This window comes from Bacillus rossius, chromosome 17 (genome assembly GCF_032445375.1).
Source record: "Bacillus rossius redtenbacheri isolate Brsri chromosome 17, Brsri_v3, whole genome shotgun sequence".
In the NCBI taxonomy this organism is placed as follows: domain Eukaryota; kingdom Metazoa; phylum Arthropoda; class Insecta; order Phasmatodea; family Bacillidae; genus Bacillus; species Bacillus rossius.
Window position 1 is genome coordinate 27,499,133 of NC_086344.1, and position 23,819 is coordinate 27,522,951.

The window sequence follows — 23,819 nt, forward strand, 5'->3', positions numbered from 1 at the left end:
TCCAGGTCGATGTGGATGTTGTAGTGGACATTCATGGACCAACCACTGCAATTCAAATTTGTTTACGTTAACTGCTTGGTGACGTTCTCTCTCGTCGCTCGGTGTGAAACATGAGTGTTCATAATATTCATGCCTTTATTATGGAAAAGGGGGGGGGTTTGAAAAACACCCCCCCTGGGTACGCCTATGATATGAACGCTCAGCTATAAAAAACCAATGAAAACTGAACCCAGGTGCATTAAATGTACAGAAGCTACTGTTGACAGTACTTAAGGCAAGATGGCTCATAAATATGTAACCAAAACCTTCAGAGGTTCTACTTCGCTACACCTCGAAACAAGACAGATGAATGAAATCAATCTGTGTCTGTCTGTGGTTTTTCAATTATTACATATTGATATTTTTTCTCTTATCAAATTAGATACATGAACCAAATCTAGCGTTAAATTTCTTTTTTGTCTGTCTGTACAAAATGTTGACTGAAAAAGTACTGAACCCACTCAAGAAGTTTTCTTGCAAATTAAATTTGAAAATTTTTGGAATTGATGAATAAGTACATACAATTATAACATTATAACCATTAAAATAATTTTTACCTGTTATTGAGTCAAAATTTCTATGCCTTAAGAACCTTCTTAGTAGTGTTATACTGTGGTAACCCCAATATTCATTTAGCCTTTATTTTATTCTGATATTTCAAACAATACCAAAGATAAGATAATAACACACAAAAGATCTTTTTTTTCTTTAAAGCATAAGAACGCGACAAACGCTGCCACAGTTTGCCAATCCCAGAAAAAAAGCACATAATTGCACGCGACCCTTCCTAAATAGTCTATATCCACCATGATTAAGCATACATTAGTTAGGCCCGAGATTCACTTAAAAATACTTTTCCGGAAACCTAACACCTCTCATAAAGAACTACATTTCATGTCCGACGACAAATGTTTAATGGCCCTACAAAGAACGTCAGACGAGGATCAAGTTAATGGTTAAAAGTGCAGTTGACCAAAAGAAGACATAGTTTCTTATGCCTCTGAGGTACAGAAATATGAAAGTTTTTCAATCTACAGAAGTGAATATATAGTCATATTTTAATGACAATGTGTGGTAATTTTATAGTAATGTTTAACAGACACTTGGTTTCACCAGAAATATGTATATTTTTTGTTGTATTCAGTATTTAAAACCTGTATCATTTTCTGCCAAGATTGTGAATATTTTACAAGGGCAAACAAAACATGCTTCATATAGAGAAGATAGCAACTTCAAAAAGTGTGTTCACTTTTACGCCTGCATAGCTGTGTTGGCTGGCCAACCCAAACTCATTAGTAGAGACAAGACTTTATGGTTTTATTACAAGTATAATTTCAATTTTAATACAGAAAATTTCTGTGTTATTGTTTTCATTTATGTAAAAGCTGTTTTGTAATACTTGCTACACTAAAACAGTGGTAAAATTTATATGCTGCAATTTTACGATACAATAATTTGTAATAATTTAATCCAAAAAAGAGATACATTCTGAACAATAAAAATTCATTATAGAGCATCTGTGTTTTGAAAGTGATTCAATAAGTATCTTTGGTACAATTTACTGTCCGGACAAAAAGATAAGACATTCTTTGATATTCAAATACTAAAATATTACTTTTTTTTATGATATGAGTTAATTTTTGGTTAACTGCTACTTAATTCCATGATAAAACTTGCATTTTGGTGCTACATGTGTATTAACTTGCATTTTGATGTTGTGTTTTTACAGCCTTTTCAGTGTTGTTTTGGCTTTATTGCAAATCACCATAACGTCGCAGAAACAACACCGCCTAAGTGACACATTTTTTAAAATGATTTTTTTTTTCCTATGGAAACGTAAGCATTCCATGTCTTCTCACGAAGACACCGGCTATCACTCAGATCCAGCCTGGCGCATAAAGTTAATAAGTCCTGCTGAAAAATTTGCCTGTCGTCATATAGGCAGTTTTGTTTCTTAAGTGATTGCATATATAACCTTGTCCCTACTCATTAGACATCACGCTGCAATCTGTCTGCTCTGGAACGACGTCGTCATAAGTGTGAAAGAGGCTGGTGTGGGACGCTGACAGGAGCGCTACACTGGCCCCACATTGACAGAATAGTTGGCGAAGTTAAAATTTTTTTTACTTAATTATTTTGCTCTTAACTACCTTAAAACTAAGAACTTTGCTTTAGCCGTCACCCTGAAACTGTTTCTAGAAAATACTAAGAGTATGGAGTCGCCCTCGAATAAGATTCTTTTTTTTATTATTTTCATTAATAAGCCGTTCCGAGATGCGTTTCTGCGCAAGTAATAATCGCGAAGTCGGCGGCACACCTACGTGTTAAACATCAACTCTGATACATGACTTTAAGTTTAGTTCTTAATGGGCCCGCCTCAAGGATGTGTGTGTGTTAGTGAAGGCGGGTTGATAAGCATGACGCTCGCTGGTGCTTCTAGCGCGGTGTCGCCTCTAAGCACAAGGCTCTGAACTGGCGCGCAGTCTTCTCGTCATCACATGATAACTGTGAAATTTGAGCGGTGACCGTAGCATTATTTTGCGGAGATATGAAGATAAAGGTGCAATGCAATTCCCTTAAGTGCTTTCAAGAATCTGTACCGGTTGCTTTACGCCAAAGAAATTACTCTGAAAACATGCGTTTCAGCAATTTTAACTACTCTAAAAATACAATTTAAAAACTTCATCTAAAACCAAAAGTACTTTTCGACCCTCGGCGAACTCTTAAATTTTTTTTCGTAAGCAGACCCCACTCGGATATCTTGAGTAGTTTCGAAATCGCGTTATTTTTCCTGAAGCTCTGCTCACCGTGTTGACATCGTCCCAGGTGCTCCCGTGGCTCGCACAGGTCGTTATGCCACCTCGGTGCCTCACCGGTCGGCATTCGTGGTCGGTGGTGGTAGGTGTCTCGGAACGGGTGCAGGTTGATTGTCACGGAGAGCGGAGATCTCGACTCGAGCCCTAACGGGACCTGCCGGGACGCGCCAGTTGTTGGCCTTCACCCCTCGGCGCGAGCAGCCCTGCGCGGATCGCGGAGTTCGGTGTGCGGACCGGACAGTCGTGTGCGTGCCGACAACGGTTCGAGTTAGGCCCACCGCAAACGGTACAATATTTTCTACTAGTTTGCTTACTAGAATGCTTACTGGTTTCTGTACTGTGTAGGCTACAAGCTGAAACACTAGGCGCGCTACAAGTTTCTGCTGCACACGATTCTAGCTGCCTTACTATTTTTGATAAGAGAATATTCTCCACAACAAATTTTTATTATGATAATTCACATTTTTTACTGCATACAAACAAGGCTCTTCTTTGTATGCATTTATTAAAACGAGAAGTTGGTCACTAGTCCACTTCTTTCCGTCTATGTCTACCACGACATGCGCGCTTAAAAGTGTAAACAATCCCTCGTGCTGTTTTCGTGAGTTCTGATTGACCACTCCTTAAATATTGTAACACAGCAAGCAACGAAAATAGGACGCAGTCTATTACGCAAAACCAGTAGCCCAGCTAGTACAGCTACTAGTATCCAGTTTGAATTCGAGTGAAGAAACAAGTGGTAGCGCCAGTACGACTCCTAGCATACAGTATTGTAAGGAATATTGTACCGTGTGCGGCGGGCTTTAGTCGTGTGTGCGGTCCAACCACTCCTGCCTGCCACGTGACGACGTCACGACCACCGAGAGAGAGAGGAGTCTCGTGCTGTGAACTGGCCCACGGCAACCACCACTATTGAAGGCTAGTTGGCACCCTCAGACACCACCCAGCCACGCATCAACATCGGCAGGACGACAGTGTGTGTGTGCCGACGACGTTTCGAGCTAGTCGTGTGTGCGGTCCAACCACTCCTGCCTGCCACGTGGCGACGTCACGACCACCGAGAGAGAGGAGTCTCGTGCTGTGAACTGGCCCACAGCAACCACCACTATTGAAGGCTAGTTGGCGCCCTCAGACACCACCCAGCCACGCATCAACATCGGCAGGACGACAGTGTGTGTGTGCCGACGACGTTTCGAGCTAGTCGTGTGTGCGGTCCAACCACTCCTGCCTGCCACGTGACGACGTCACGACCACCGAGAGAGAGAGGAGTCTCGTGCTGTGAACTGGCCCACGGCAACCACCACTATTGAAGGCTAGTTGGCACCCTCAGACACCACCCAGCCACGCATCAACATCGGCAGGACGACAGTGTGCATGTGTGTGCCCGGATGGGCGGAGCCCTCGAGACTTTAGTTAACTTCTTGATAAATCGAGACGACGGCCGCCACTCACCCGGCTGCTGGGGGTGCAGGTCTTGCAGCAGAGGCCCGTGAAGGGGCGCGCCTTGGGCGGGGGGAACGGGTCCTCCCAGCGCGTCTCCTTCAGGTTGATGTGCTGCTGGACCTGCCGTGTGACGGAGCAAGCACTCAAGCCGGTCCACCGACAAACACGTGCAACATCTCAGCTCCCGGCGCACGGCTTTTGGCGGGAGCAACCTCGTGAACGGAACGGAAGTCGCACGGATTGGAAACGTGTCAACAGCCAGTGCTACCGTCTGTGACGGATGGCGCTTAACCAAAGCTCACAAAGACAAAGGGAAACTATAGTACTAACTGCTTAATGAAATTTTAACAAGATGGGCAGTAATTTTATAACATTCCTGATCAGAAATCAGGTACAAACTCTGGGATTTCGTATTTTCTCAAGTCTTTTTTTGGCTTTTTATCAGAGCCTTTTCGTTATACGGTTTAAAATATCTGTCTGTATTTGAGAGTCGATGTAGCTGCTTCGCCAACGAATTCTAGCGGCGGTTGTGGAAACTACGTGTGATTCGCATCACGAAATTGTAGTTGAATACACAATGTTGCTCATATTTATCACACTCTGCGTTATTTTAAAGAATTCTACGTGAAATTTTGTGTCCGAGTTTTGAATTATAAGTGTATTTGCAACACGAGAACACATGAGTTAGCACAAAATTTAATGGCAGCTTATAATTGCAACCACAAGGGGTAAAAAAAAAAAAAAACGCCAGCGACTTTCTCTTTCAGTATTCGCCAGAGGCGCATGACATTCAACCTTGGTAACTAGCAGATTCATGTGTTCTCACATTGTAAATAAAGTTATAATACAAAACTCAGACACAAAATTTAACGTATAATTCTTTAAAATAATGCCAACCATTATATACAACTACATTTTTTGAATGCAAATCACAGGTATTTTCCACAGCCGCCACTAGAATTCGCTGCTACATCAGCTACGTCGACTATCGCATCATTTGATTTGCAGAGCGATATTTTAAACTATGCAATGAAAAGGGCTCAGATAAAAATGGAAAAAAAAAATTACTAAACCTTGGCATTGGACTTGATTTTCGACAAGGCAATTAGTTAAAATACTGACCGTCTTGTTAAAATCCATTAAAAAGTTAATACTATAAAGTTTGTTTTTGGCCTTGTGTACTTATGTTCCCGCCATATGCCACAGATGGCAGCACCATGGTTACACAGTTTCATTCCATGCTACTTCCGTTCCATTCATGTAATTACTCATCTTAAATGCTGTACACCGAAAGCTAACATGTTACACATCAATAACAAAGATATACATATGCACTATAATCATTTACTGCAAAAATGATTTAAAAAAATACTATACTGCGAATAAAAGAAACAACAATAGTAAAAAAAGTGTTCAGTAGGTTATTTAAGTATTAAATTAATTAGACATGATAGACAGAATAAAAATCTTTACAGATTAAAAATTGAATTTTTGTTAGGTCAAGAACCAAATTATTCAAACTTATTAAGTAGGATAACCTCTTGCAGTGGAATCTTAAAAAGGTTTAAAAATTTATTTTTATTATGCAGCAAGTTTACACATTAACTGTTTATGTGTAGACTCCTGATTTATTTTAAATTAAATTGCAAACAAGGGGAGAAAAATTATAAAATAAATATAATAGTTAAGTAAGTAAGAAAAATTAAATTATATAATATATAGTAATAACACAGTTGGTACCTTGGTAAAAAGAAATAAGGATCTGCATGTATTTGTTTTAATATTGAAGTAAAAATCTTATAAAATTAATTACGCTTGCTTCTTTCTTTTACGTCCTTCAAAAATCCAGTCCTAATGAAACAGTTGTCCGGACGAGCGGGGTCCGGAATAGCGAGACTCCACTGCGATAGTAATGATGAGAGAAAAAAAAAATATATTTACGTGGCACGTGAGATCAAGCTTCGAGATTCGTTTCGGTTCGAAAAAAAATTCGAAAGGCCTGCACACGGGACGAAGATTTTTTATTTTTGAACTATCGAGCTAATTATTTTCAGTATGCCGGTGCGCTTCGATATATTTCGTCACCGTCTTGACATTCGCGAACGAGCCGCGGCCTGCAGCAGCCCAGAGGAACGAGGAACCCGCCCAGGGGCGTGGCCAGTGGGGGGGCTTTTTAGGGGTTCAAACCACCCCCCCCCCCCTCCTTAGCACCAAAATCTTTAAATAATAATCTTATTCATCACTCAAACAAATTTCATATTAAAATTAATAAAATTTTTACCATTACAATATTATAATTTGAGTACAGAAAACTGCTAAAATAGCACTATTTTACACCTTGAAATCCTAATTTTCCCAGGGGGAAGACCCCCGGGGTCCCCCCGCTTTAATACGGGGGTGGGGGGGGGGGGGGGGCATGCTTCTTAACACACCCCATACACGAATCCTGGCTTCGCCACTGAACCCGCCGACTACAAGTGTCCAGGGACACCGCCCGTCCTGCGCCCCGCCGACACGGGGGAGAGAGGGGGGGGCGTGCCGTGCTCCCCCGGGAAGACGACGAGGCCCGCACCTGCTTCAGGAGGTCCTTCTGCTGGAGCCGCTTCGCCTGGCGGTAGTGGTGGCCGTAGCGCTTCAGGGCGTTCAGGGTCAGGCAGGGCATCTTGTTGTTGTCGGAGGGCGGGCCGCGGGGGTTCCACGACTCGTACACCTCGTGGATGCGGGCGCTCACCGCGTCCACCATGCTGTTGGCCCTGGCAACAACAAAACCCCGATTTCAAAATGACAAAATTCGAAGAGAAACAAGGAAGGGGGGGAGGGAATCCCCAATTTCAAAACAATGAAATTCAAAGAGAAACAAGGAAGGGGGGGGGGGATCCCCAATTTCAAAACAATGAAATTCAAAAAGAGAAACAAGTAGGGGGGGGGGGGGTAATCCCTAAAATTTCAAAACAATGAAATTCAAAGAGAAACATTCACCACAATTTTTAATTTACGTCATTTTTTCACTTTAGGGTAGGTTGGGGTACCTAACTCAATGGTGAGGTAAATCTGACGTAAAATATTCCCAACTTTTTTTATAGTGCTTGGATTTAAACTAAAACACTCCAAAATTTTGCATTTTTTATTCAGCACAAATACAAAAATAGTTTATGAACAAATATTTTACCATATAATTGAAGGGGAAAAAATAATTAGGTATGTATTTAGAATTTTATAATTTTGCTGACATTTAATAGTGAACAAGTTTTAGAAACTTAAAACATTGGTGCTAGGTACCTTAAAAATAATAAGCTAAAAATTTTATGCAGTTTTATTGGTTAGTATTTTCACAGTGAGTTTATTTTGCTGCTGTGCACGGCTGCATTGGCAGGGCAACGTCCCAGCCAGCTCACGTTATTCCCTAATGTCACAAGCATGTATCCAATGAACGCAGAGCAACTAGGTACTAATATAATTAATTTGGTTAGGTTAGCAATAGCGACACTAAAAAAACTTAACTCTTCTGTGAGACCACCAAGAAAGAAACTTTAGCAAAAAAATATTTTTTCTTTTATCAGGCAGCCCCTTGAGGAAACCAACTATCGGTCCCCGTACCCATTAAATGGAACAACTTTAAATTAGCATTGACAAAAAAAAATTAACAAGCCATTTGGTGATATTACAACTATAATATGATGCTTAACTTTGATGTATTATTATTATATTTAAGAAAAAAATAACTATACTGGAAACGTTTTTAGGTTAGGAAGCCCTATACGAAATAACATAAATGAATTTTAGAGCGAAATGACTCTTCCTTTTGGGAGTTAGTGACTTTTAACCTCACAGAACCCAAATACGTACCGTTAAAATATGTTCAATTCATTAATAGTAGTAATTCAGTACAGTCATGTTAAATTAAGGTTAAATTTCTGGAAGCGCACACTTCGGCGGGAAGTTGGACAGACTACGACGAGAAATTTCACGCAACTGGCGGTAAGTTGGCTACACTGTAAACAGCCATACAAATATAAAATTCAAATGGCAGGAAAGCAGCATCAAGCACTTTGGCGGAAAGAATAACTATACAACAATTAGTTTCAATAATACAGGACACAGCTAAAACGGAGAATGTAAGTAATAATCATAAGTATAACGTAAATAATAAGTAGAAATTAGAAAATATTGTAGTTTTTGGGGGTGCATGAAACGCAAGCGTCATTTCATTGTGAACAATCCCACTTTGAAAGTAATGAAAACCGGAAAAGACCATAATGATGCATTTTCAACAATTTCATGAGAATGAATACGAAGAAAATGATTAAGGAGTTTGAAAAGAATCCAATTTTGTGAATTGTGCGCTATTACATGTGGTTATAGCTATCTTGTATTTCACTTCGCTTTAACTAGGGTCATGCGCCCCAACAATACGAGATGGGCTACGTGGTTGGTACACAACCGTAAAATTCTGAGGTATTCAGAAGCAAAATTGCCTTGTTCATCGCCAACTCCAGCCACAGAGGACAACAAAACTAGTCAGAAATATAGAGCGCAGCTATGTGCGTACCAGCGGGGGCGGGATGAGATATAGAAAATAACTTCAAATAAAGTAATCTAAAAAAGTAGATGATTTCACTTGGTACTTTATAACTGCACGTTAAGCATCGCGCCACGGAGCACTCTGCGGTGTTGCTACACAGCTTTGCCAGCTGCTGATTTCAAATTTATAACGTTTTTTCCAAGACGTGTGAATTGTTTTTATTATATAATTATATATATAAATAATTTTCAAAGAATATTATATTTAAATGAAAGATGTTCCTTCTATACCACCAAAAAAAACAGGTACCCCCCCCCCCTCCCCCTAATACCACAAATTTTTCCAAGCTGAATCCGTAACTGATCACATCAAATTTCAAATTTCTGTCTTTATTGCTAGAATCTTGTAACAAAGGAACGCACTCGCGTACGCAACAGTATGGTTGAGTATTCGATGGGAAGAGGGGAGGGGGATAAATTTCTCTACGAGGTGCCATCTCCACAAAAATGCAGGTTTGTAACTAACAAGTAATTTTTTTTTTTTTTCACTTTGTGAAAATATACCGTTAAAAGTGTTTTTGACGTGACAACGTCTAATAAATCGAAAAACACCGGCTGCACGCACGAAAAAGTGTCCCACTACGGATGTCCCACTACGGATGTTTCCTTTTTGCTCATTGTACGCATGCGTGGCATCTCTTCATGCTCATTGTACGCATGCGTGGCATCTCTTCCACTCGATTGGAACAACCATCGATTTGACTTTTCAATCATATTTTCGTCGTTTGAATTATTAATATTATGTCATTTAACAATCGTCCACCGATTTTCAGCACAATCGGTACGGTTATTTAAAAGTAATGTTGAATATTCAAATACGTTTTGAACCAACAATGGTGTTTTACAGTTACACATAATAATTGAAATTACACCCGGAATCTTTTGCACAATGTTTTAAAAAATATTGTAACACATTATAAATAAGTTTGGTGTATTTGGGATGCGTATTTGTTATAAAATCGTGTTATAAAAACTAAATAATATTATTCCCCTACCGTGAACAAAATTTTTATATATTTGTATATATTTTCTGAAACTATAAGGCATTACGTATGGCCTTGTGACCGAGCGGTCAGCGTAGATAACTTCCAATTCATAAATTATCGGTTCGAATCCCGGCAACTGCGAATTTTTTTTGTACTTCTAAAAATAAATTCGGTGCACGCAACATTTCAAAAGTAATAAATATAATTGAATTAATGAATGCAAATAAAAGTAAATTTATTAATTAAATTGTACATTTCATTTCACTCCTTTGTATCCATACAAAATAGTGATAATTCAATAAAAGTGATTCAATTTTATTCATAAAAGTATGCAGAGGTAGATTTTATCATACAAAAGATAGACAAATTAAAAAAAAAATTCTTCCTCAAAGAATATAATATTTTTAATGCCTAACTGGTTTAGTTTCAAAAAACCTATTATGGCTCAGTCTCAGGCCGAATATGATATTTCCTTTTCTTCTGGATCAATCATTTCATCAATGTTTTGTTATGACGTTGTCACGTTAAACTATCGTCCGTAAACCGACTTTACAGACAAGCAATTTTTTTTTTTCCTTCTAGAAAGCACTCTTATTAACGTGTGATCGCAAGTGAATTTTCACAAGTTAACACGTTATTTTCTTATATGCTACCTTAACTCTATGAGTTATTGACAACCGCTGCTTTAAAAAAAAAGTTGCTGACAGGTTGTTTACTACTAATTTTCTATCTACATCAAAAGCAAGAGCGTAGTCAGGAATTAGCCATGGCTTCCGTCTATGCAAACTCACTAACCAGCTTGAAATAAGGTATAGGTAAATGGCTCAGTTTGTGGCTACTGAATATTAAAAATTTAATCTTTGAACACTTATTAGAAGACAATCAAAATCAGTAGTACATACATAGTGTAAGGTTCTCCCGTTCATAAATTCCACGTTTTATTTAAACAGTTCTTGATTTGAATAAAGTATTTGAAGGTCATCAGATTGACAAAAATTTGTATTGAAGCATAATATTTTGAAGAATTTTGTGTGGCAGGAACAACGGACCAACCGCTTTTCTGTGATGTGAACCTTGGGGGGGGGGGGGGGGGGGGGGGAGCATTCCATACCACTCCCCTCAGACCCCCTAAAACTGACCTATCAAAATTTATTCTTGTTATAGCTTCATTTTGCCTCCACTTCCACAAATCCTGGCTACACCTAGCCTCAAAAGATAGTTTACAATAATTGCAAGTTAACTAACAATCCTCGAAGATGTCGTCAAATATTCCCCCGATGTAGTTAAAATAAAATATTCAGATGAACTAAAATCATAAAAAAAATTATGCTGCAACTAACTAATTATAACTGTTACCAGTGCATTAAAATATTTTATGCTATGAAATCTTGTTAGTTACACGTGTAGTTATCAACTATTACACTTGTCACACACAACCAAAACTTTTACTTGTTAGTAACAATTATTGTAGACGATCTATGTTAAATGCCGGTTCGTAACAACTTGTGTGATTACAAGTACTTATTATTCAAAGACCTTGTCACACTGTCAAATATTAGTCTCCAATATATTTGACAATAGAGTTGGACGAAAAATAGCTTCCAATTATCTCTATCAAATAAATTTGCACAGATAATCTCAAAATGTTTTTAATCAAGTCACACTATATAAGTTAATTTTTGGCCTGAGCTATCTCAAACTTTTCAATTTTAATCTCAATTTTGAAATGAAATAATGCATTACAGTGCTGGATGGAATTTATGATTTTGGTTTGCTATTTTGCATTTTTTATTTTTTTTGAACATGTATAAATTTATTTCACAATAATATTATTAGTTACATAATGAAATAAATTATAGGTATTTTGTTAATTATAGAAATATAATTTTCTTTTTACGTATAATTTTTTTTCTCATACTAATTCATAATAACATTATCTTAGTTATTTCCTTCTATAATCTCTTTGATCGCCCATCATGTGTTCTTCGCCATTTTAAAGAATCGTTCTGACGGAAACGGATGCCATTTCCGTTCTCGCTGTGTACGATCTTGATTGGCCGATTGCATCCAACATCCAATATATTATTACGAGTGGGGAAAATTGTTTCTTAAGGATACCACAATTAATTTTTTATGCAGTTATATTTACTATTAATATTTAAATTACTTACTGTATCACCACACTTAATGCCTGTTCACAAATCACTAAGTATATATCCAGTCCGCAGTCCGCACTCCTCACTGGAGCTGGGCTCGACAGTGGTTCGCCCCTCACCTCGCGCCTGTCCACACACACAGCCTCGCGCCACTCAGTCGCACTCTCACGGTCCCGTCGCTCGAGGGGGTCTCTTGTTCTCGCCCAACTCACACTTGACTCAACTCGCCTGTTGGTACTCCCGGAACTCCCGCGCAGGCCGGCGTCGCCACTTTTATGCCTTCGGCAGTCTTTCCGGAACCGACTGTAATCGCTGTGATGTGTCGCGTCAACCCGGGCCCGAACCGACGCTCGAAGCATCCAGAATAACGGCGCTTGTTCACGCCACTACACGCGGTGGCCTCAGTTAAGTCCCCAGAATTCCCAGGCCGCTAAGGGATATATAACAACGCCTAAGAAGGAGGGCGCGGGGGCAGGGGGTCGACCAGGCCGGGCCGCTATAATCCCCCAAGGTATGCGTGTGACGTCAGTGACCAAAAGGCAGCTCAGGTAACTGGTGCGCGTCACGGCCTTGTCTCCAGCGTTCGTAACAATATTTTAGAACCAATCCTTTATGCAAAATATTTGATTGAAACTTGAGTCATCCAACATGGTTGCTCTAGTGACGTTTTGGGTGACGTCATAGCCCTCCAACTTTATTTGATTTGGTAGCGAAAATTTTACAATATGACAGGCCCTAGGTTACGGACAAATGTGGAAGAACTTGGTGTGAGGGTTTTTTTTTTTTTTTTTTTTTTTTAAGATAGTCGCTTCGTAGATAGGGATATCGCAGATAAACTCAAAGGTTGTGTGCAAACCTTGAAGCTCTTTCGAACTTGAAAAATAGTTCGCGGAAGCAAGAAAACAATTTACAACCAGCACGCCAGTAAACGTTTCTTCTGACATGTTCATAATATTTCATTCCCTACAGCTGTCACGAACTCCTTGCTTTCGTCAGGTTATAGCTTTCGATGCCGACGTGTTATGCAAAACAGCGTTCATTCAAAGAAGGGGCAGAATACATTCAATTAATTACAATGTCTGAAATAAATTTTATTAGACGTAAATCTATTATTACCACGTGAGTAGCACAAAAATAAAAGAGGACATGTATATCTAAATTACAAAAAAAAAAAAAAAGGACATTTGATACACGATAGTTTTTTTGTATATGTTAAATTCATTAATTAGCTAAAATACTTACTTACAAGCCTAGAAATATCTAAAAGTACACAATGCAAAGAATTATCCATTAAAATTTGTCTACAGCAATGAACTATACAATGCAAACGAATCGTTAATAAATAACAGAGAAGCAAGAAGAAAAGTTTTTTAATTAAATGTTTTAAATAAAATCTTGGCTTTTTTTGGGTTGAGCACCACATCCAAGGAAAAAAAGATGTGGCCGACGTTTCAGCTTGTCATGTTGCAGCTATCTTCAATGGCGACGGACAACTGATGGTCTGGTGTTATGGAAAAAAAAATGTATATAGGACCACTCAGAACCGAGGTGTAACTGGTAACCGGGATCCCCAAATGTCACAACTTATACCATCCATAACTTAGTATTCTTGAAAAACCACATAACTTAGTAACTTTAATAAGTTAGAACGATCATAACTTAGAGAGAAAGAAGACCATTATCTAAATAAAAATGAATTAGTAAAATTATTACTCGCTTAAAAATAAATTTTAAGTCTACCAATATTTATTGATCAATGTATAATTATTAATTAACAATCAATAATACTCACTGCTGAAAAACTGACACATCAAGAAAAAAAATTGTTCGTGTTACTTTTTCTTCAAACAAATCTTCCATTTGGAACACGCCCGAATTTCTGGACGAAATATAAAATTCGTAACAGGTGGCGCTATCTATGCGGGAAATGCAGGGACTGTCTCAACAGCGCTATCTACGCTGCTAGTTGATAAAGCCGAAACGCGAACGCGCTGGTAGCAAATGTAAAATTCAAGGCATTCAAGCTGACTGTATGGGACACCTTTGTCTATTTTCTGAAACAAACGCATGCGCTCACTCTCTGTCTTATTATTTCGTTTTTCTCTATCTGTCTCGGTTCTGTTCATTTTTTTTTTTGGGGGGGGGGGGGGGAAGGAATCATCGTACAAAGAGGAGAATGGAAAACGAGCCCAGCAACGTAAATAGCACAATGCTCTGTTTATACCTCTTTGGCCAAGTACCTACCCATTCTCTGGTCTTTTTCGCGTCAGAAACTTTTTTCAACAATGTTCCACTGAGAAGCTACATCAAAATTCGGCCTTGAATATTTACTCTCGTAGCGCCCAAAGAATTTTCACTTAAAAAAAAAAACTGTTATAAACAATTAAATATTATCACGAATTTACTATAAAATCATTTGCAAAAAAAAAAATATGGAAATATCGTGACTGTGTCCGGGGCGTTCCAGCTGTCTTGCCCGTCGGGTGAAAGTTTGACCCCCCCCCCCCCCCCCCCCCCACCCGAACGCCATGCCCGGTATCCGGTCGCTCCGTCTTCCGGCCAGTGAAAGCAGGTGCTTTTTTTTGTTGTGTTTGTAAGGAAGAGAGAAAGGGGGGGGGGGGGGAGAGAGAGAGAGAGAGAGAGATGGGAAGTCCACGGTGTCTGCGTCGCCCGCAAGTGGACCGAGAGAATTGCTAGTTCAAACAAGTCCTGAGGCCCCCTCAGTTCGCGAGAGCTGACCTACTGAACGCCGCTTCGCCGACTTGCTGTCGTCCTCAGCGGGTTGTACAAGTCCTGTCCTGTCCCTATCGTCACATCCCTCGCGGGGACGCACCACAACGCCGAACGTACAATAACGCCGAATGCCAAATTGACCACAACGCCGACGCGCTAGAAAAACTGCTGTGTACCACAACGCCGAAATATGTCATTGCAGGACTGCCACAAAGGTTAGGTTAGGTTAGGTTAGACTAGGATAGGCTAGGTTAAGTTAGGTTATATTACGCTAGGTTAGGTTAGGTAAGATTAGGTTTGATTGTGGTATTTCGGAGTTAAGGTACATTTAAGAAACACGCACAAATTCATTCAGTTGTTATTTCGGCGTTGTGGTACACAGCAGTTTTCTAGCTATCGGCGTTGTGGTCAATTTTGACATTCGGCGTTTTGGTATCCGGTGTTATTGTACGTTCGGCGTTGTGCTATTTCGGCGTTGTGGTAACGAACGACCCCATCCTCGCTTCCAACACTTTCCGCAATGTTGGAGGGGTGTACGACGTCACCGAAAACGTCACTGGCGCAGCCTTGTTCGAATGACCTGGGTTTCCAAGAAATATTTTTTTTTGCATACAGGACAGGTTCTAAAATGCGTTGGATCAGCCAATCAAAACCGCGCCTACCGAAAAACGGAAACAAATATCTGTTTTTCCGTCACAACGAATCTTTAAACGCATGGGCGACTGAAGAGATTGTAAAGTGAAATAACTAAAATAATGATTTTATAACAATGTCGTGTGCAAAATAATTTTATATGCAAAAAGTAAATTATTTGTCTATTACTTTTAAAAGTCTCAAAATATTTATTTCATTATGTAACGAGTATTGGTGTTGGTTAAATTTATGGATGTTTTTAAAATTTAGAAAAAAAGAACAAATAACATAAGTTCGGAAATTCCATCCAGCACTGTTGTGATGCGCTATTAAATTTCAAAATTACATTAAAATTGAAAAGATTGAGATAGCTCAGACAAAAAAAACTTTGATAGTGTGACACGATTAAAAAAAAAAATTAGATTATCTGTCCAAAGTTTATTTGATGGGGAAAATTGGAAGACATTTTTCCTCCAGTACTACCCCTCCAACACTATTGCCAAATATAGTTGGAGGCAAATATTTGACAGTGTGACAGGACTGTAAAGCCCGTTCCACAATTACACTAAAAACATAAAAATAAAACTAAAAAAGTAAACGAATAACGGACCCGCAAGATATAGTTTCGCTACCCGTCTGCCCCTTCTACAGAGCACAGAAACGTAACCAAAAGGATTGATTAATGATGCTTTTTTTTACATACCTATGCCATTACTGGTTACACTGTATATCATAAGAAACCTCAATAACTAACCAAAAAAAATATTAATATCGGGGTGTCCAAATTCTGGAAAGTCATATAGAAAGTCAGAAAAGTCATGTAAGTTTCTCAAAGATAGTAATTTTATGAGAAATGTCACTAGCCAGTATGCCATCACCCAGACTTTGAGCATTTTTTTTTTACCAAATGGTGTTTTAGTGCATTGTCATACACACTGTAAAATGGCACATGCAATGTGATTTTTGAGCTAGTACAGCTATATGGATGATGGAGGCTGGATTGTTTCCCCTCCCCTTCAGAAAATTGCAAAATAGGTAAAGTATTTGGAAAAAAAATCGTTGGAGAAAATTGCAATTTTTGTTACGGAAAATCGGGGAAAGTTTTTTACAGATTATTTTCTTGTGATTTGTGACTTGTAAACTTGAACTTTTTTTTATGAATACGGGCCTTTAATTATTTGAAACAGGGGGAAAATAGTGGTGGTATTCTACCAACAGTTCTCATATAGGCCTACCTTAGTTATATCACTTACAGTGCTAACTATAATACTTGCGTTTTTTTAAACGTTAATTTTTCTTCTCGCGCAAGATCGGTTTGAATAATTGATTTATGATTGCTTTTACATCCAGTTACAGCCAGAAGTGCTATTTGTAATCTCATGGGGTTGAAAGTGCTACCTATACCGACATATTCCATACACTGTTTTATAGATACCCTGAGAGCGAAACTATTGTACTCATTTCATGAAGTCCATAGTAAATGTTGGTAGAATTCCGTTGATACTTTTCTTTGCTAGTAATTTCCCCCTCCTCCTTTTTTTTTTCTAGAAGGAGATCAGGAAATTCACCTTTTCCATTATGGCACTCACATTTCGATGTGTTATCTGTTCGGAATGAATATCTGGAGACCGACAGATGGTAAACAACTTAGTAGTTAAATTATTTTTTATTAGGTATAGCCAATTTTGATAGTTAAGTATACTCAAATAATTAATATCATGGTCATATGCATACATCCCAATAGGAAAATTAACGAACCTATCTTCATATATAGGGCCATGAAAATTTCGCGAAAAGATCTCGAGAGTAGCTGGAAGTTAAAACACTGTAGCATCGTCTGTGTTTCGTGATTGGGCGAGTTACTTTGAGGTGCATGTCGATTGTTACAACAACCAATCACACTAAATCAGTGTGGAAGCAAACTCGTCCTTAGTGGCTCGCGCAAACAAGGCAACGACTTCTCTCGCAGACGGCCGCCAATCACAAGGAAGAAACAGCTGGTGTGGGTATACCTTGTTGCAGTCTAGTAGGCGTTCAGATTTTTTCACGAAAATTTCCTCCCCTATTCATATGTAAAGCAACACGTAAACGCAACGCTACTTAAGTGGCATACTCGAAGGAATGTTCCCACAATCAAGAAGAAGCAGGTCGTTAATTGGCATTAATGAGTCGAGCAAGAAACTAACTCGTGCGTGTTCAAGGCTAACAATAGGAATGAAATCGCTAACGGGTCCATACGCTTTGTTCGCGGTAGAACAATCTGAAATAATATTTCGCCCCTACATTTCCGTAAGTTAAGTTGCAAGCCGGTTAAGGAGTGTAACAAATAGTCTTAAAATAACAGCAAGGAGTACGATAAACTGACAGTATGACATAATTGGAAAACACAATATAGTGGCAATAATCATCATTACATTTAACACTGCTGATTAACACTTGGGATTGAGCTTCCGGTGTGAGCAGACAAACCGTTACAATTATTTCTTTCCAATAGATTATCACATATTACGTTAAATACTGCTTAACGTCTTGACATTAAAACAAGTGAGCCGTCACATAAATGTTAGATGTTAAAAACAATAATTACCATTAAATTAACTGGTAACTTCCAAAACAAGCGCACATAAGCTTAGATTAGTATTTAAAGCCGGAAAAATAAGAAACAAGATGGCAAATGGCTGCAGCTATAAATAGCGTGAACATGCGTTCCTTACCCACGTGACGCACAAAAAAAAGAGACGATTAAATACAGGATGTCCATAAAAGAATGCCCCATTTTCCATGGAATACTATAACAGTTTAATTTAGACTGTGTACAACAAATCACACATAAAATTGAAGGTAAACTAACCTAGTTTTTTTGACGTAATAACGTCTTATAAATCTATGAACGCCGGCTGCACGCACGAAAAATTGTCACGTTCCGCCTGAGCCGAGCGTGCAAGAACCGGCCAACCACCGTGCGAGAAAATCTTCTATAATATCAAACAGGTTATGGCGGTTTTTTTAAAACTAATTGTTCGTGATTATATTTAAACAATTGATTTAAGTTAAATTTTCAAAACTGTAAATAATAAATGAAAATTAAAAAGTATACAATTTTTCATCAATGTTTTCTTATGACGTTATCACGTAAAACTATCGTCCGTAAACCATCCGTCACTAATGGCAGTATCGTGGTTGTTGCACATTTCTTTTTTTTGACGTGATAACGTCTAATAAATACATGAACGCCGGCTGCACGCACGAAAAAGTGTCCAGTTACGCACATTGTGCCGTTACGCTGTGTCCCGTTACGCTCATTGTACGCTTGCGCAGCATCTATCTCTCTTCCACTCGATTGGAACAACCATCGAATTGACTTTTTCCAGGCAAATTGAACTTGAAACACTCCCATTCGTTTTACTACTTTTCCTATCATCGTCGTATCCTTAACATAATAACACAGATTGGAAGAAGTTAAATAGCAAACATGTTTCAAAGTTATAGTTAAAATAATCTCTTCGTTAAAGTAATAAACATACTTGAATTAATGAGTGCAAATAAAAGTAAATTTATCAATTGAATAGTAGATTTAATTTCTCCCTTCTTTGTATCCATACAGAATAGCGATAATTCAATAAAAATGATTCAATTTTATTCATAAAAGTATGCAATCATTTCATCAATATTTAATGACGTTGTCACTTTAAACTATCGTCCGTAGACAGACTTTACAGACAACCAATTTTTTTGTTACAAATGTTCAATATGTGCACGTTTAGTTATACCACTGATTATAAATAATACTTACGGAAGTCGACAAGCCATAAGAAAAATGTTTTGCACTAGTTAAGTTAGTAGGACTACCCGACACGAGATGGCATTGCAATCGCCTCCTCAAGTTCTTCGCTTAAATATTTCATATATGCAAAAATAACCATAGCTACGTGTTGTACAAAGGTACAATACCTTTCTTTTACTATTGCAAAACTATATCTTGGCAACTTGTTTCCAAAGGAATCTTTTGTAACAGTACAGAATTTTTTTTTCTTCTGTGTAGTAAAACGTAATGACTTGAAAATTAAATTACCAACTCTGCCTTAAGGCCTCTTCGCGCTGTCGCATGACTTAATTCGATGTGAATTAATTGCAAAGACAGGATTCAAATGAAATTAGAAGGTATGTGTTGAAAGGCATTGCACGCTCGGTGTTTTTTAAGATTCTCACACTTTTCACAACTGAAATGTTTTAGTTGTCATTGCTGTAGTAAGTAAACATTTGTTTTCTGACGTTAAGTTCCTATAATTTTTGCTCATCAAATCCTTTTTAACTTAAAATGACGGAATTTATTGACTTAGATAAGAATCGAATGTGTTATCTTTGTTAAATGCTATTTACATTCCTAAAATGATTCAAATACTGCAAATTTTATAGGGATAATAACACATTGTAATACGTGTTATAACTTCCAAAAAGGAAGTATAAATGTGAGCCACAACTTAAATGAAAGTTTAACATGTATTTTATAGTAAAATTAGGCTAGAACTGTCATCCAAAAATTTCAACATTCTTAATAACTACGCGTTAGCTAAATTTGCCATAAAAAAGGTTTGTGTTACAAGCCAAAAAAATTGCGACATAAAATAAATATTAATATACAAAATGAAAGTAAAATTTTACCAAAAAATTATTTACTGTAAACAAGTTGTTACTAGATGGTGGATCATTCGACTGTCATATTTTTTAACATGTGCTTAAAGAAGTGGTATTCACTGGATAATTGGTGAGAATCACTGATAAATAAGTTGGTTTTTAGTCGGTCACTGAAATCAACTTAAAGAACCCTCTTATTCAAGTGGTGTAGTTTCAGCAAATAGTTCTATCCAATTCCACCGATTCGAAAGAGTTTGAACTAATTCAAATTTAGAGTATGAACGGAACCACTGGCAAACGACATAAAAGGTAGAATCTAATTCAGTGGCGACCCAGCTTCGAACGTATGGAGGAAAAACGGGAATTTCGGAAAATATAAACCTTTTACAATACTATTTTATATATATATATTTCTTACATTTTGAAAAGTTATGAGTGACACTGTAATTTTATCTGTTTTTAGAGCATTAAAGTTTGAAAACATTACACACAGTAGTGTGTCACTAATATATATATATGTATGTGTGTGTGTGAGTGTGTGTAGGTGTGTGTATGCAGCATTTGGTAGTAGTAATTTCATGAATGGAACGGAAATGTGTAACCACGGAGCTGCAATTTGTGGCGGAAGGCGCGAACCAAAGTTCGCAAAGCCAAACGAAAAGTTTATAATATTAACTGTTTAATTAATTTAAACAAGATGGGCAGTATTTTAATGAAATTCCTTGTCGAAAATCGGGCCCAAAGCTGGGATTTACTATTTCTTCAAGGCCTTTTATTACGCTTTTATTGGAGCCGTTTCATTGTTATAGTCGAAAATTTCGGTTTGCAAATGAAATTATTCGATAGTAAACGTAGCTGCACCGGCAGCGAATTCTAGCGGCGGGTGCGGAAACTACGTGTGATTCGCGTCAAGAAATGTTGTTGAAAAAAATAATTGGCGTATTTTATTTTTATCACGCTCGGCATTATTTTGAATCTATTTTTTTTTTTTAATAATCTGTGTCCGAGTTTTGTATTATATGTGTATTTGCAACAAGAGATCACATGAATTTGCTCGTGACTGAGGTTATATGTTATACATCTCTGGGGAGTATTTAAACACGTCGTTCTAATTTTTTTCCTATATATTGGGGGAGGGAGGAAAGGGGGGGGAATAATCTTTCTCTTCGTCCCTCCCATAGAACCACCACTAGAGACCGGAAAAATTCGCGGGTTCAATGACCTCCAGGATAGACTCCAATATCATCTACACACTCGTGCAAATGCCAACTGTTCATTGGCTGCTGACTTGTGAGTCGTCTCGACTGGGTGGCCTGTGATTCGACACTTCTATGAGTGAGGGTCTCTAATTGGCCCTCAGTCCTCCATATTAACAGTGAACCCATGACAGAAACAGCACTAAGGCTATAATTATTTGAATTTTAGCATAACACGAAATGAACCCGCGAATTTTTCAGGTCTCTAACCACCACTGATTTCATTGAAACGTGAGGATGGGGACGATTAAATGTTTTCAAGTCAAGAGTAAATTAAAAAAAATGGAGTTAAAAATTGAGCCTATTCTCTGAACCTGTGTCGCTGTCGTGGCGAATGTTCCGACAACCGCAGACATTACTTAACTTTTGACGACCACTTTGCGGCGGCGAGCTATTCTCGAACACGCTATTCATAGCTGTGTTTGTTTTTTCTTTGTTGTTGTATTTTTTTTCCTAATGGGAATGCCGTCGCTGAGTGTAAGCGCGCCCCGCGACTAGCATGCGGAGACGAACGCTATAAGAATGCACGGAAGCCGTTAAAAAGACGACGGAGGTGTGGCTCTGGGTGACGTAAGCGAGCAAAGCTCCAAAGCTCCAATCGCAGCACTCCGTGCGTGCCAAACGTCCTCTCTCTCTCTCTCTCTCTCTCTCTCTCTCTCTCTCTCTCCTCTATCCATAGGGGCATGCACATTTCGCGATAAGATTCTAAGAGTAGCTGAAAGTTAAAACACTGTAGCATCGTCTTTACGTGATTGTAGAGACCTGCAAAATTCACGGTTTCGATGGCCTTTCAGGATAGACTGCACATACCCCTGTACACTCGGGCAAATAACGCAAGTTCATTGGCTGCCGACTTGTAAGTCGTCTCAGCTGGTTTGTCTGTGATTCGATCCTTCTTTGGTTGAGGGTTTATAACTGGTTGAGATTCGTCCAGATGAACAGTAAGCCAATAGCAAAAATATCTAAGAGGTAAAAGTGTTTTAATTTTAGCCTATCACCGAATGAATCCGCGAATTTTGCAGGTCTCAAGTGATTAGGTTAGTTTCTTTCAGGTGCATGACGATTGTAACAACACCAATCACACTAATTCAGTGCGGAAGCAAACACGTGCTGAGTGGCTAGGTGAAATAAGGCAACGACTTCTCTCGCAGACGGCCGCCAATCACAAGGAATAATCCACTGCTGCGGGTATACCTTCTGCAGTCTAATAGGCGTTCAGATTTTTTTTCACGAAAAATGTTTGCCCCTATCTATCCACCTTGCTCCCCCCCCCCCCCCCCCCCCCCCCCGAAAGAATGGTTTGTTCTGTTCCACACTATTAGTGATAAAACCGAAATAACACCGAAAAGCATTTAAAATACACCATATACAACCGGAATGAAAGTTAAATCATAAATAATTTTAAGCATCACTTTAAACCAAAATTCGTTTAAATAAAAAGAGGGGGTCATATTTCAATGATTGAAAGTCAATGAATGTCTCTCACTGTCTCAGGACAAAGTTTGTACCGAGGTAGAAACAGGAAAAAAAAATTAATTAAATTCATTTTTGCTTGTACTCATGTATTAATAAAGTTTTTTTTTTTTTTTTTTTTTTTTTTTTTTTTTTTTTTTTTTTTTTTTTTTTTACTGTTGATGTGCGTACGTTTTACAAAGACAGAAATTATTGCTGATCTACTATTGTTCGGAATGAATCCGTCTTGGATCCGTTTGTCAAAAATTATTTATTATAACAATTCAGCATGTCCACATTACTCTATTTTGGTAGAATCAGTCAAAAAGTGAAATGAAACATTTTAATGTCATTTCTAGGGACCGGAAAAATTCGCGGGTTCAATGACCTCTAGGATGAACTTTATAGTTCTACGTACACTCGGTCAAGTGCCACCCTCTCATTGACTGCTGTCTTGTGAAGGTGTCCCAACGTAGCAGCCTGTGATTCAATCCAGCTTCGGTAGAGTGTTTCTCACTGGCACAGAGTCATCCAGGTGAGTTGTGAGCCAATAGCAGAGGCAGCACTAAGGTATAAATATTTGTAATTCAGGCTGTCGTGAAATGAATCCGCGAATTTTTACGGTCTCTAGTCATATCTGTTCAATAGTGTACTATATATTATAAAAAAATAGTAACTAATGGTTTTAACAGTTTTTTCATGAAATGTATTTATATATTTTTAATATTAAAAATTATGACTGTTTGATAATAGTAATAATTAATGTAATGCTTGGTTATAAATAGTAGCCAACTGCTACAGAAAATTTCTCGTTTGAAATAATAATGGATGTTTAGAATTGATTTTTTTTTTCCCTTTCAGAATGTACAGGGCTGAAATTATACTACCAAAGATACTATTTTATTAGATTAGTTAAATCCATAATTAGTAAAATTAAAAAAATATATATTAAACTTATGATGATTATCGATTGTATACATAAAAAAGGGGGGTTGTCTGTAAAGTCGGTTTACGGTCGATAATGTTACGTGATAACGTCATAAGAAAACATTGCTGAAAAATTGCATACTTTTTAATTTTCAAATATTA

The 23,819-nt window shown here is 38.1% G+C and overlaps 1 protein-coding gene across 2 annotated transcripts in view; it reads right to left on the reverse strand.

Moving 5' to 3' along the window:
* The window catches only part of LOC134540886 (glycerol-3-phosphate acyltransferase 1, mitochondrial), a 134,967-nt gene that overhangs the window by 57,525 nt on the left and 53,623 nt on the right, over positions 1-23,819 (reverse strand). Inside the window, exons 1-3 of one of the 2 annotated variants that reach the window (XM_063383915.1) lie at positions 8,145-8,238; positions 6,871-7,051; positions 4,308-4,418 (exon numbers count right to left, since the gene is read on the reverse strand). In XM_063383915.1, the coding sequence (XP_063239985.1) occupies positions 4,308-4,418; positions 6,871-7,041 (282 nt within the window). In that variant the 5' untranslated portion in view covers positions 7,042-7,051; positions 8,145-8,238. Of the gene's footprint in view, positions 1-4,307; positions 4,419-6,870; positions 7,052-8,144; positions 8,239-23,819 lie in introns of those variants that run through there. The other variant, XM_063383914.1, reaches the window with a different exon arrangement.